The sequence below is a fragment of the Mus musculus genome, chromosome 8, assembly GCF_000001635.26.
Source record: "Mus musculus strain C57BL/6J chromosome 8, GRCm38.p6 C57BL/6J".
Lineage (NCBI taxonomy): Eukaryota > Metazoa > Chordata > Mammalia > Rodentia > Muridae > Mus > Mus musculus.
The window spans coordinates 86,633,309-86,647,872 of NC_000074.6; the positions used below are offsets into that span (position 1 = coordinate 86,633,309).

Genomic DNA, 14,564 nt, shown 5'->3' on the forward strand with positions numbered 1-14,564 from the left:
TAATCTCAAGTTTTCTTCCTTATGCTGAGGCAGAAAACAGAAATCTGGCCACTCTAATTGACTTAGCATTTCTGCCCAGAAGGGATATTTCAAAGATCAGGGCAAGACTGCAGCTGTCCCTGTATTCAGAGGAGGTGAGAAAGAACAGGCCTACCTACTGTGTGTCCACAAGAAAAGGGGAATCTCTGTCACTTGTCCTAATAACTGACAGTTGCTGGAAGCTTATCTTCAGCTTAATCGGTTATAATTTCTAGCATGGAAGTTTTGTTTTGTGTATGCCCCCCAGATAAATATCAGTGTGTGAGCCTTTGTGCGGGATCAGGAGCCAGTCTCTCCTTCTGCCACATGCTCAAGTCTTGGGAGTGGAGCCTATACTTGCTGAACCATCTCGTGGACCCTCTGACTTCTCTGTTGCCTGTTCAATGCCTACTGTGTATGGATTGGTGATCTTTCAAAACAAAAGATGCAGACCCAAACATTAAACCTGTATGAAAATCTGATTATTTTAGTTCACACATGCCACTGCCCCATTTCATTAGACTCTTTTTTTTCTCTATTAGTTGGTTGAAATGTTGGATATGTCCGTCCCTGCAGTTGCTAAATTGAGACGTCTTTTAGATAATCTTCCAAGGGAAGCTCTACCAGACATTCTAACTTCAATTATTCGAACAAGCAACAAAGAGAAGCTCCAGGTATGTGCCCTTCTGGAACCTCGGGGAAAGCTACCTATCATTTAGTACTAGGATTGAGCCCAGGGTCTCACACACTAGGCGAGCACTCTACTGCCCTCCTGTATGCCCAGCCCTATTTTTCTACTTTGTGTTATAAGATAGTGTCTTACTAAGTTGCTTAAGCCCTTGAAGTCACTCTAGTCCAGATAGGCCTTGAACTTGAGATCTCTATCCATTAGTCCACCAAGTAGCTGGGATTGCAGGCCTGTGCTACCAGCTATATGTTTGGTTCTTGATCGTGGGGTATTTGACTTCATTTTAAAATAAAAATCAATATTTTTGTTTGTGTCTTATAAAAGTTTTGCCCATTTCCTCTTTGCTGATAACATAGATAATTTGGTAGTGTTGGCCATGAAATAGCATTATTCCTATCATGATCACTAAACAGAATTTTTGAGTTTTTTTTTTTTTTTTAGTTTAGAGGAATATACACTGAAAATAGAGGCGGCTGTGGCTGATCCAGGCAACAGTGTGACCAAAGTACACCAAGTGTGTGAAGTAGCTGGGATGTAAGAGGTTCAAGTGAGGCCCAGACAACACAGTAGTGCCTCAGAGCTTCTCCTTAGACAGCTCTACCTCAGCAGCTTAGTGACAACTTCCCAGGCCCTGCCACACCAAATTGATAGGGCCACAGCAGGGCCAGAGCCATGAGGATTATAGTGTTGCCTTTCTTGTAATTTAAGGCCCTAATCTACCTGCTTCTAGTTAGAGCATGTCCTTCTGGAAAGGGTGCTATTCATGGACTCATACTTCCTAGATCTTAGATGCCGTGAGCCTGGAGGATCGGTTCAAGATGACCATACCTCTGCTTGTTAGACAGATTGAAGGTCTGAAATTACTTCAGAAGACTCGCAAACCTAAACAAGATGACGACAAGAGGGTAAGTCCTTTTCTTTTCTTTCTTGGCAGGGTCTTCCTTTATCTTCCAGGCTGGACTTAAACTCAAGGCAACTGTTCTCTTGTTCTAGACTCGAGAGTGACAATACTATAGGCATGTGCACTATACCCAGCTTATTCTTTTATTACATGTCTTTTTCTGTAATATGAGATTTAGCTCTTTTGAGGAAAGAAACACTTGAAAGGTATTCGTCTGTATTTCTAGCTACTAAGGAGACAGAAGTAAGCTAATCCCTTGAGTGTAGGAGATGGGAGCCAGCCCGACCTGCATAGCAGGAACCTAGCTAACAAATAAACAAGCAAACAAACCAAAAATAAACTGGAAGAATTTGAAAGGAAAGAAGACAAAGTTCATTGCTTTTGAGACGATCTCACATGCTTTTGATGTGTCTGGGGCAGTTCCTTTAATTGCCTGGACTTACTTTTAACATATAAGTCTCAGCTCAGTTCTTACCAATATTCCCAAAATGATTAAATATTATTTTCCTCTAGTAAAAGTTGGAGTTAGTTCATGATACTAATGAGTTGAAAATTCAAAGAACATACCATACTTTAAAAATATGATAGCAAGATCATGGGAAAAGAAAATATAAATAAAAACCATTTGAGGGAGGGAAAGTCTGTTTGAATTGGCATAGAGAGGGTTTGGATTGGAAAAGGAACAATTTTAGCAAGCCGAAGTAGAAGCTAGACGTTCACTGAAGCACTGAAACTGGTGAGGGAGCAGGGGTGGAGTTAACAGCCCTTTGCTGGAGAAGCAGAGCATCACAGGAGGCAAGTAAGCAAGATGCCACTCACCCAGGACAGTTCAGAGACATATGAAGTTGAAGTTAGTGTGGAAGGGGTAGAAATGCTAAGAGACATTTGCATATGAGAGCAGCAATGGTAGCTACTGAGTGTCAGTGGCAATGCGTGTGAGAAAATGCAGAAAAGTGCACAGGACAGCTGTACTTCCTTGTGATACTTGTAGTCACTTTTTGTTGTTGGTGGTGGGTTTTTTGTTTGTTTGTTTGTTTTGTTTTTCGAGACAGGGTGTGTAGCCCTGGCTGTCCTGGAACTCACTTTGTAGACCAGGCTGGCCTTGAACTCAGAAATCCGCCCGCCTCTGCCTCCCAAGTGCTGGGATTAAAGGCGTGCGCCACCACCGCCCGGCACTTGTAGTCACTTTTGTTTGTGGTGTGTACACCTTGTCCACTGTGTGCTGGTCTGCTTTAACTCCTGTGGTATGAATGTGTACGTCTGCCTCCTAGTAGTTCTGAATCTGATTTCCCAAAGACATAGACTGTAGCCATAGGTGTTTATATCGCACCCACCCTTGCCTTACCTTAGCCTAATACTGCTTTCCTCCCCCACCCTACTTTCCCTCGTTTTTTCTCTCCCACTCCCTTATCCTCTCCTTCATTACTTCTCTTTTCTTTCCTTTCGTGTTTGTTTTATTTTTTATATTTTTGAGACTGGGTTCACTTTGTTGCTAGGCTGCCCTTCAATTCTTAGGCCTCCTGCCTCAGCTCCACTTTGTTTTGTCATATATTTTCTACTTAGGTTATAGCAATACGCCCCATCAGGAGGATTCCACACATCCCAGGAACTTTAGAAGATGAGGAGGAGGAAGAAGATAATGATGACATTGTCATGCTGGAGAAAAAAATAAGAACATCTAGTATGCCAGAACAGGCTCATAAAGTCTGTGTCAAGGAGATAAAAAGGTAAAGGTTCATTAATCTTTTCATTGCTTGTTAATGTTAAAAATTATTGCTTATGGAAACTTGATTATGCTACCTTGAGTCACAGACTAGAGGCTGAGTTATTGTTTATTCTTTCTCCTTTCTTATTTCATGGTCAGTTCTTAGGCCACCTATGCGTGTTACTTCATTGCCAACTTTTGTCTTTCTTATCCTTCCTAATCCTTTTCCTTTTAAAATTTTACCTATTTTTATTTGTATGGGTATATCTGAGGCAGTCAGAAGGAAAGCATTGGATCCCTTGAATTGGTGTTACAAATGGTGTGAGCCACTATGTGGTGCTGAAAATCACCCCCCTAGTCCTCTGGAAGGCAGCCAGTGCACTTAGATACTGAGCCGTCCCTGCAGCCCCACCTCCTTAATTCTCAGGGCAGTGGAGTGTTCTCCCTCTTTCTCCATTGCTTTGCATAGCCTGAGTCTTGAACACTTTTTTTTCCTTAGTTTTTTTGGAAAGGATCTCTCTGTGTAGGTCAGGCTGGCTTTGGCTTTGAACTTAAATCTTCCTGCCTCACCCTCCCAAATGAATAGACTATAGGCATATACCACCATGCTCACCTATGAAGACATCCATAATACTTCTGAATTAACACCACTCTTCCTAATCTTTTCCTCAAAGCCTGAGAGGTGATGTGTGTGTTCTACTTGCATTCTGCTCTCACATCTAATTATTGAAGCTGTCTTTTCAGGTCTAAAAAATGTGTCCAAATTTCTTGCTTTAGTTTCAGTGTTGTGCACAGGTCGAGCTCTGTGCTGACTTTGTTGTTCTCAGGGTTAACCCTGGGCCTCGTGGCCATTAAGCGTGTGCTCTACTACTGAGGTATATCCCACCTCTGTTGTTTTCGCTTCTCATTAGATTATAAATCCCAGAGTACAGCTGTGGCTGGAGCTCAACAGTAGCATTTTTGCCTGTCACGTACAAGGCCTCAGGTTCTGTCCCCAGTACTACAGTGGAATAAGTTAACTCTGAGGGAGCGGGGACATTCAGTTTTTCCTTATACAAGCAAAGTAAAGGAAATGGTTGGATTGCACATTCAGGATAACCTCTGAGTTTACTATAGCACCTATTTTCTGTACATAAAAGGAAAAACAACTTGTCAGCCAGCTCTTTAAAGCCTTTATTCATGTTTGAAAAGTATGCATGGTAAGGAGACATGCTTGGTTTTTCTGTTATTGTGGAATTACTGTGCTCTTGAACCTATTGGGTACGTATTTTTTTCCCCACAGACTCAAAAAAATGCCTCAGTCAATGCCTGAATATGCTCTGACTAGAAATTATTTGGAACTTATGGTGGAGCTTCCTTGGAACAAAAGTACAACTGGTGAGCTCACAGTGCCATCTGCTTCTCAGTCACAGTCACGGGAAAGCTCATGCAGATTTCATTGTGCACATTCCCTCAGGACATGGCAGTACATGCCTGCATTCCTACACTCTACGTCGGGAAACTAGCTCAAAAACCAAACAACAATCAATGATTTTAAGTACTTTAAACCACTTTTCTGAGATGTAGTGGCAGTTGCACACATGATTATGTCTTTATGAAATTCAGAATAGCATTCATGACATCATCAGCATCACCTGCACTGTAATTATACCCATTGTTCCCCAAAGTCAGCTCCCATTCACTGTTTTTTTTCTGATTCATGTGTATGACAGAGACAGAGTCTGAGTTGGAGAGAGAGAGGTGGTCAAACCATGCAACAAATGCTTTTAGCCACATTTAAAAGTGTTTTATGTGTATAGATGTTTGCCTTCATGTATGTCTATGCATCACACGAGTGCAGTAGCCAAGGAAGCCAAAAGAGCTTTGACAGATACCCTGAGACTAGAATTACGGTTGTGAAAAGCCCTGTGGGTGCTGGCTTTGAGCCTGGGTCATCTGGAAAAGCAGCCAGTGCTCCTAACTATGGAGTCATCTTCCTAGCCCCCTTCTTAACAAATTTTCGGTTGGTTTGGTTTGGCTTTTGAGACAGGATCTCACTATGTAGCCCTGGCTGTCCTGGAATTCACTCTGTAGACCAGGCTGGCCTCAAGTTTACAGAGATCCACCTGATTCTTCCTCTTAGCAAATTTTAAGAATGCAAAACATTATTGTTTGCTTAGAAACACTGTACCACATAGTAGATCTCCAGAACTCACACTTGTCTAACTGAACATCAAGACCATTTTACCATCACCCTCCCATACCCTTCCTCGCCCAGTCCCTGGCAACCATTGTACTCTGTCTGCTTCTGAGAGTTGTAAATCCCATGCAGTAAGTGGAAGCGTGCGGTCTGTCTGTTCTGGCTTATTTCTCTCAGAACTCACTCTGTGTTGAAAGTCACGAGATCCCCTGGCTTTGTTTTCTTTTGTTGTATCGCTTTTTTAAAGGCTAACTTATAGCAGTTACATGAATATAGCACGTTTCTTCATTTCCTCTCAGTGGATATTTAAACAGCTTCCATTTCTTGGATATTATGAATAACAGCACATTTCGTCTTGTGTTAGCATATAGGTACTCTCCAAGGTCCTGATTTCAATCATTTGAGCATATACCCAGAAATGGGGAATGCTCAATCATATGGTAGGTTTAATTTTAATTGCTGAGAAACCTTTGTACTGTTTTAATTCTGAAGTTACCAATTCATATTCCTGTAATAGTATATGAGGGCTCCTGTCTCTCCATATTTTCACTATCACTTGTTATAATGTGTTTTATCATTTGTTGGAGAGGGGGGTCTCACATAGGCCAGCTTGACCTGGAACTCACTATATAGCTAAGGAGGATCCCCATGCCTTCCACCTGTATTGGGCAATACTAAGATTACAGGCTTGTGCCACAAGTCTGGCTATAATTTGGTGGTTATTGTCTTCCTCTGCTTTGTTTTAAGTAGCCATTCTGATAGGACTAGGATGATTTTTGTTTGCTTTGTTTTAGCAGGGTCATGATGCATAAGCTGTACCTGGCCTCAGATTCATGACAGTGCTCCTTCCCCAGCGTGCATCCTGGAATTGCAGGCGTGCACACCATACCCAGCTCTTGATTTTGATTTTGATGACTTACTCCTGATGTCATTTCAGAATTACCATTGCCAAGAACAGCTCTAGGGTTTTCATTCAGGTGCATGCACTCTCCAGTTTCCCCACAGTGTTTGTTCAAAGAGACTATCCTCTCCCTAGAGTGCAGTCTTGAAGGCCTCATTGAAAGTTAGTTGACCCATATGTTTGGGTTAGTACTGCACTCTGAACTATTCCGTTCTTATGCCAGACCTATACTTTTAGATTAGTGTGTAACCCAGTGAATCTGCTTAGTGCTTATGTGCACTTAGGTGTGAGGCCATTCACTGAAGCATGAGCAACATACCAGTGGCCACAACCCCAAGGAAAAAATATGCTCCCTTTCAGTAGGCTGGACACCTTATCCTGGGTCAGCTCCAGCCTCCTCCCTGCTTCCCTTCTTTGCTCATGTGCTGTGGGGCTGCTCATCTCTGGCTGGGTACCTTACCTGGGTCAGTTCTGGCCTCCTGCTTTCTTGGTCATTAGCATCCACCACAATGTTTGCTGACTTTTATCATGTAAAGAAAATGAATTTTGTCTAGTGCTTTTCTGCATTTATTGGGATGACTGTATAGATTTGTCTTTCATTCAGCTAATGCAATATATTACATTATTGATTTGCATATGTTATATTATCTATGTAGTCTCAGTAAAACGACCCATGTGGTTATTACATTTGAACCTTTTAAACTGTTTTTTAGTGCAGTTCAGTATAGGAAATTGGTTAAGTGAGTGTGGATAATTGAATAATAAACTATAAAGTACCCACAAAGTGTTGCTGAGATGTATATTTCCTATTGAAAATTCCTTAACAGATTAAATGAGAGAACAAAAGAAATGCACTTTACAGAAGACTCCATAAAATCTCATTTTGAAAAATACATGTGTAATCTCACACTCACATCACCTGAGACATTACATCCTAACTGTTATGAGAATGAGGTCATAGGTATCTGCTTTCTTCTATTTCATTAGTGTCAAGAATTGGGGGTAGGGCATATATAATACTACTACTAAATAAGACAAATATTCTTTAAATCTTTCAAATTTTGTCATTACTGGGAGGAGAATGATGTCAGTAGATGACTATGTGGAGTTGGTTCCCTCCTTTCATATTTATGTGGATTCTGGGTTGTCAGGTTTGTTGCAACAAGTGCTTTTATCCCCTGAGCCATCTTGATTACCCACCCACCCCACTTTCTTTTTCAAAGAAAACCTTCCAGCACAATAAAATATATAGAAACTATATCCCCCAGAGAAATAATGTTTATGTAAAAAGTCATTGCAAGTGATGTGATTTGAGAATGGGATTTTAACGGGTGGATGTCTCTGGAGACACTAAATCTTAAATAGAACAATCAAACAAAATGAAGGATTCTATGTTAGCTATTTTTCTATTGCTCATGACTGAACGCAGCTTGGGGAGGAAAGGGCTTATTTATTTTATAGCTGTTAGTCCAGGGAAGTCAGGAATTGATGCAGAGGCCATGGAGGAGGGCTACTACTGACTTGCTCCTTATAGTTTGCTTAGCCTGCTTTCTTATAGCATTCGGGACCACTGGCTGAGGAGAGGTGGAGCGGGGTCTCCCACATCAATCAAGAAAATGCAGCACAGACATGCCTATGGTCCAATTTTATGAAAGCATCATCTCAGTTGAGGGTTCCTCCTCTTAGATGACTTCAGCTTGTGCCAAGTTGACAAAAGGAAAACAAACAAAAAACCCAAGTCCCTAGTTAATATAATACATTTGAAGACATAGAGTGATCCAAATGTGTTGTTACTTACAAGTTCCAAGTGCTAAAATAACTTCTATTGGCTTGTTTGACAGATCGCCTGGACATTCGGGCAGCCCGGATTCTTCTGGACAATGACCATTATGCCATGGAAAAACTGAAGAGGAGGGTTTTGGAATACTTGGCTGTGAGACAACTGAAAAATAACTTGAAGGGCCCAATCCTCTGTTTTGTTGGCCCGCCTGGAGTAGGCAAAACAAGTGTGGGGAGATCCGTGGCCAAGACTCTGGGTCGGGAGTTCCACAGGATTGCACTTGGGGGTGTGTGTGACCAGTCTGACATTCGAGGGCACAGGTAACACAGTCTTTCAGCCTCTTTTAACTTTGACATTTGTTTAGTGGACTAACTAGTATGTGCCTTGGCTTTCTACGGTCCTACTTGAGTGGAATTATGGAATTGTAACTTACTTTGTGATTGGATATTATGTTGACTTTCTACTTACCTAGTAGCATTACCTAAATAATAACCATAACTCTTTTAGTGTTTTAATGAATAATTGCAGTTCTGTGGGCAGATATGGGGAGGTGAGTAATCTTTGAGTAAGTTTATTCTGCCTGTAGTCTTTCTCTTACGAAAACCTGACAGCACTAATGGAAAAGTTTAGCATAACCATTACAGCTCACCCTTTCATGTTCACTCACTTTCTGTTTTAAAAAAAAATAGACTAAGTATGTTAGACTTGATCAACCTACACTATTATAATCAGATATGGTTTCCCTTTCCACTGTTTGGTTTTGTGGTTCTCCCTGTGGACCTGACTGGAAGAGGCTTTAGGGAAGCCTAGGTCTATATGGCCAAAGGGCTCTGTGGCAGTTGCAGGCTGTGAGAACACACACCTAGAGTATATGTGTAAGAAGTGTGGGGAAGCTGCTGTGTACCTCAGGGTTACAGCCTAGCATGCAGAGAGTGTGAAACACGGAAACCCTGAGCTGCTAGTGAAAGAATATGGTGTTTTTCATTCATTTTCCCAATGACTTTCTAGCAGGGATCACTGACTTTAGGTAATGACGGGAAACTGGGAAAAACTCTTCTTCAAGACATGGTTCTTTTCTGGGTCTGGTGACCCATGCCTATAATCCTACCCCTTGGAAAGTGGAAGCAGACTAGCCATAGCTATATGCCGAGATTGAGACCACCCTGTGCTACACAAGACCCTGTTTTTAAATAAAAAGAGAGAAAGCAGGCAAGCAAGAAAGCAAGCAAGCAAGAGAGAAAGGCAGGCCTATTCTCTTTTATTTGTTCATAAGTGAAGAATGCGCGTTGAAAAAGCATGCAAAGATTCTAACAAGGAATGAGGGAACACATCAGGCTGAGGGATTGATTTAGGTCACTCCTGGCAATTGCAGATCATGTTGTTGCCTAGACTGTCTTGTTCTCCTGAGTGCCACTAGAGGCTGTAGTCCCCTTTCATAATGAAATAGACACCCTTATTTGCAGACCAGCCACAAAGAATTTGGGCTGAAATCTGATTTTGACAAAACTCCTGAGACCTACCCTAGTCAAGTGACTTGATCTGGACTCTGTCATTTCGGATTATTTCCCTTTTTAAATTTGTTTTTAATGTGCATTGGTGTTTTGTCTGTATGTATGAGAATGTCTGAACTGGAGTAACAGATAGAATAAAAGAAAAAGTGGCTGCTTTGTGTTGTCTCTCTCACTTAGCCGCCACTTTCCCAAGCATGGATTTCCCGCCATTTGCCAGCTGCACCTGTCTATAGAACAGGAAGGTGCCAGTAAGTCAGGGACTGGCTTTTAAAAACAACCAAAGACTGTATTCTAGTAGTTGGAAAATGAAGAGGTAGGAGGGAGACAGAGGGGAAAGAAAGGTTTGCTTTACAGTTCTCTAATAAAGTGGTGAGCCTTTTGTTTTCTGCATCTTAAAGGAGGCATGAAGTGAAACTTAGCTGTTAATTCACTCAGGCAGTTTTTATCTCAGCATGTTTTTCTGCCTGTAAGTCACAAAATCACCATTCCTGTTGTTGAGTTTTTGAGTTTAAATAAATGAATTATCAGAAATCCAGTAGGAAGTAGTATTCTAGGGGATGAATTTTATAAAATTGTGTTTATGTAAATCTGGATGTTTTTCTTTTTCTATGTGTATGTATGTCTGTGTGTGTTGTATATGCATGTGTGTACATGTGCATGTATGTGTGTATACTCCAGGTTGATTGTTGAGGGACTCTGGACAGCTTGATCGTGACACTCTGACAGGCTCTGGCAGGCTTTCCCCCATTCCTTCAGCCTTGCTAAAAACTATTAGATTAAATTCCTAAAGGTAGCCACCAAGGTCTATTCCCTTACTTGGTCACTTCCTCCTCGTGAGGCTAATTTCCAAGGTTCAGCTATGAAAGTATTGAAGTCTAGCAATCAAAAGCCCCCTTAGGCTCTCCTAAGTAACATGTCCAATTAAAATGAAATACCTCATCCTAATATGAGATTTCCCCTTTTACCTTTTTAGTCCATCATTTTCCTATGTGCCATGTCTGTCTCCTCTCTATCCAGAGGCAGTTCTTTGTCCTCTAGAACAAATATCCCTCCTCCCTCTCCCTTGTTCCCATCCCCTTCTCCCTTGTCCTCCGTCATCTGTCTTTGGCTCAGATTGCCTGCCCTGTCCTGAGCCAATACTTTTCCTTTCAGTTGTCAAAGGTCTTTTTCAGTTCCCTCCCACCGTATTCTCTGAGGCAGAATCTCTGTCAAACCTGAAGCAGAGCTTGCCGGTTCTGCTAGTTTCGTTAGCTAGCTTGCTTCAGTGATCTGTCTCTACTTTCTGAGGCTGAACTGACAGACAAATACTGTATCATCTGGCATTACATGGGTTCTAGGGATCTGAACTCAGGGTTTCTTGTTTGCCCAGCAAGCACTTTAACAGTCTTGCTATCTCATAGCCCATAGTCTGTTTCTTATTAGTTATTCTTTGGTTTAAATATAACACTTATCCTTACAATATATCTCAGATCACTGTTGATATTGACTTTTTGAAATAATTTTGCTACCTACGTTTACAGATAATAAAGTTCTGTTGTTGGAAGATATCAGTGGCTCAATTTTAAAGGAGATGAAAATCCTCTGACTTCTTTGTTGACAAATTTTCATCTGTAACTGAAATAGGAAAGTTATAAATAAACCATTTATTTCTCTACAAAACAAAAATAGATGTGTCAGTAGGTTCTTTTTTTTTTTTTTAACTGAAGTACAGTAGATACACTCTGGTGCTCATATCCTCCTCACCACCTGCCTTTGCATATAACCCTTCTAAAAGAGGTTTATCGTAAGCCACCGTGGTGTCTAATATTGACTGTTAACTTGACAAGATCTAAACTCATATAGGAAACAAGCCTCTGGGTATTTGTGCAAGGGAGTTTCATGGTTGTGTTAATTCTGTAGAAAGACTCAATCCAAATGTGAGCATCACCATTCAGAGTGAATAAAAAGGAGAGAGTGGGGCAAGCATGATGGTGCACGCCTTTAATCTCAGAGCTGAGGAGGCAGAGGCAGGCGGATTACTGTGAGTTTGAGGCTGGCCTGGTCTACAAAGTGAGTTCCAGGACAGCTAGAACTACATAATGAGACCCTGTCTAAATAAATATGTAAATAGAATAAAAACGATGGATCAATTGATGTCTCTCTGCTTACTGACAGCGAATGTAATGTCATGAGCTGTTTCACACTCCGGCTCCCATGCCTTCCTTACCATTTTGGACTGTCTGTACCTCCAACTGTAAGCCGAAAATAAATCCTTCCTCTCTTAATTTGTTTCTTGTCAAGTTCCTGTCATAGCAACGAGAAAAGGAAGTAAAGGCAGGCCCAAGTTTAGGTTTCCCCGATTAATATATACAACCAGTAATGATTTTTCTCTTCTTGTATGAACCATATGGTATTTATTGTGCCCTTTTAGTGATTAAACAATGTAGGTCTGTGGCATTTTTAACCCATCTGAAAATAGCATAAATACAAATGGAGCATCCTCCATCTGTAAATCTGGAGTGCTCTAAAATACCAAGAGTTTTCGATGCTGACATGATGCCCAAGTGAGACGCAATACACCTAACTTCATACACCAGGTCTCAGCCAAACTATAGGTGCTCTTACAGGACGAGGGGTGGTGAAGAGCCTTGACTGCTCTTCCGGAGGCTTTGTGTTTGATTCCTAGAACTCATATGTTGGCTCACAACTGCCTATAACTCTGGTTCCAGGCGATCTGGTGTCCTCTTCTGGCCTCTTAAGGCATTGCAAATATATATAGTACTCAGACATACGTTCAGGCAAACTATCCATACATATAAAATTATAAAAATATTTTTTAATGTATGGATAATGTATGGATATTTAAAGGTTTGAAATATTGTATAAATTGCCCATAAGCTGTGTGTGTGAGGGCCTTATATATGAGTATGATATATAGGTGAATCTTTTGTGTTGATATGGATACCAGTCCCAAGACATCTATTATGTATGTATGCAAATATTATAAAACCAGAAAGAAAAAAAATTAAACCCCGAACCACTTCTGTCCTCAAAACATTTTGGATATAACAGTCAACCTGTGTGAGAGAGAGAGAGTGTGTGTGTGTGTGTGTGTGTGTGTGTGTGTGTATGTGTGTGTAAAGAGCTGTGACAAGGATTTATTGTATATCTTGTACTTCTTTGTACTACTTCATGCTGTTTGTTTGTTTATTTGGCACAGTGCTAAACATGGTTTCTATGTGTTTGGAGAATTGATGTAAGATTAAAAACTAATTATATTTTGTAATTCAGCCCTTTAGATAAGTCCGGATTCTATTTATAAAGATTTAAAAATAACTACCAGAAGAGTAAAAATCAACTTTGTTTAGACATGATATATTTAAGTCACATTATTCCTCTAAAGACCATCGAGTCTCTTTAAAACGCATCGCTTTTTCAGATTTAGAGCATAGCTACATATAAATGTGCACGGATAAGCAGAGCTCCCAAAATGAATGCTGTTCTTTTTCCTCACCCTCCCCTTTCTCAGCCAAAACGTTTGCATCAGGAGATAGATTGCACACACCACTACCACCACACCATTGGTACAGAATGTGAAAAAAAATTAAAGAAAAATACTCAAGTTTTTTCTTTCATACAAAGACAATGGCTGTCAACTTTTTTCTTGCTTGGACTTTCATCTGAGATTGTGTTTTTTTAAAGTGTGTCTTTGTGGCACACAATTGAGTACAGTGCCCACAGAGGCCAGAAGACAAGTGTCAGCTCTGTAGCTACAGTTAAAGGTGACTGTGAGCTGCGGAAGGTCGGTGTTGGGAACCAAACTCGGGTTCTCTGAAAGAGCAAGCAATAAGCTTCCTTAACCACTGAACCATCTGTCCCAGCCCCTCATTGGGAATGATGATGGTGGTGGTGATACCAGTTATAAAGCAAAAGAATTACAGTATTTCCCTCTCTACTTTTATAATACATAACCTTTTTATATTACAAATTACTTTTAAGTTTCTCATGTATTTTTATGTGTATGAGTATTTTGCCCATCTTTCCAGCCTCCATATTACAATTTTTTGTGCACATTAGAGTGGTGTGCCTTATAGATGATAAGAGCCCTTTAAATAAACAGAGTAAAAACTTGTCCTGATCCCTGGCCAGCCATTTACATTATGTTAGATTCGAAGCAGCTTAAGTTTTTGGCAACGTATTAAGGCTGATCATCATGAGAGGTAGTCACATGATACTGGAATAGTCTTTGTAATTGTTTTGATATGTAACTTTTTGGGGAAAATGAAAAATACTAACCTTATAATTTAAATTTTTGATGTATAGAAAGAGTTTCGGGTTTGTATATATTTCACAGTAGCTGAATAGTCCTAATTAATATGTGAGTTGCAAGCAGTGATTTTAAAAAAGAAAGTAAGAATCCATGTGTTTTTCTTTTTTATTTATTTGTTATATGTAAGTACACTGTACTTCAGACACCCCAGAAGAGGGCATCAGATTTCATTATGGTGGCTGTGAGCCACCATATGGTTGCTGGGATTTGAACTCAGGAAGAGCAGTCAGTGCTCTTAACTGCTCTTAACTGCTGAGCCATGTCTCCAACTCCCTTGTGCTTTTCTTAATAATTTGTTTTACCACATATATATTCAAATGCATTAGAGTACTTTTTAAGCATTCTTCAAATTTTAGCTGATACATAAAAACAAATAGGTAGTTGTTAGTGGGATACTATGGAATGTTTCCACAGAATTCCTGTGGTTTTATTACCTTATTTATTGTGGTGATAAATATGCAGGATGCAGGGTCTTCATATGCTAGGCAAGCCCTCTGCTGTGGAGGCTTATCTCCAGCCAGAATTCATGTTTTCAAGTGGCCAGGTTTCCCTTGGCTCTCGGCAGCCATGCT

General features: G+C 40.5%; 1 protein-coding gene across 1 annotated transcript in view; it reads left to right on the forward strand.

Moving 5' to 3' along the window:
- The window catches only part of Lonp2 (lon peptidase 2, peroxisomal), a 92,594-nt gene that overhangs the window by 9,266 nt on the left and 68,764 nt on the right, over nucleotides 1-14,564 (forward strand). Inside the window, 5 exon segments of the mRNA NM_025827.3 lie at nucleotides 561-692; nucleotides 1,489-1,611; nucleotides 3,171-3,334; nucleotides 4,595-4,689; nucleotides 8,234-8,492. Coding sequence (NP_080103.1) covers nucleotides 561-692; nucleotides 1,489-1,611; nucleotides 3,171-3,334; nucleotides 4,595-4,689; nucleotides 8,234-8,492 — 773 coding nt within the window.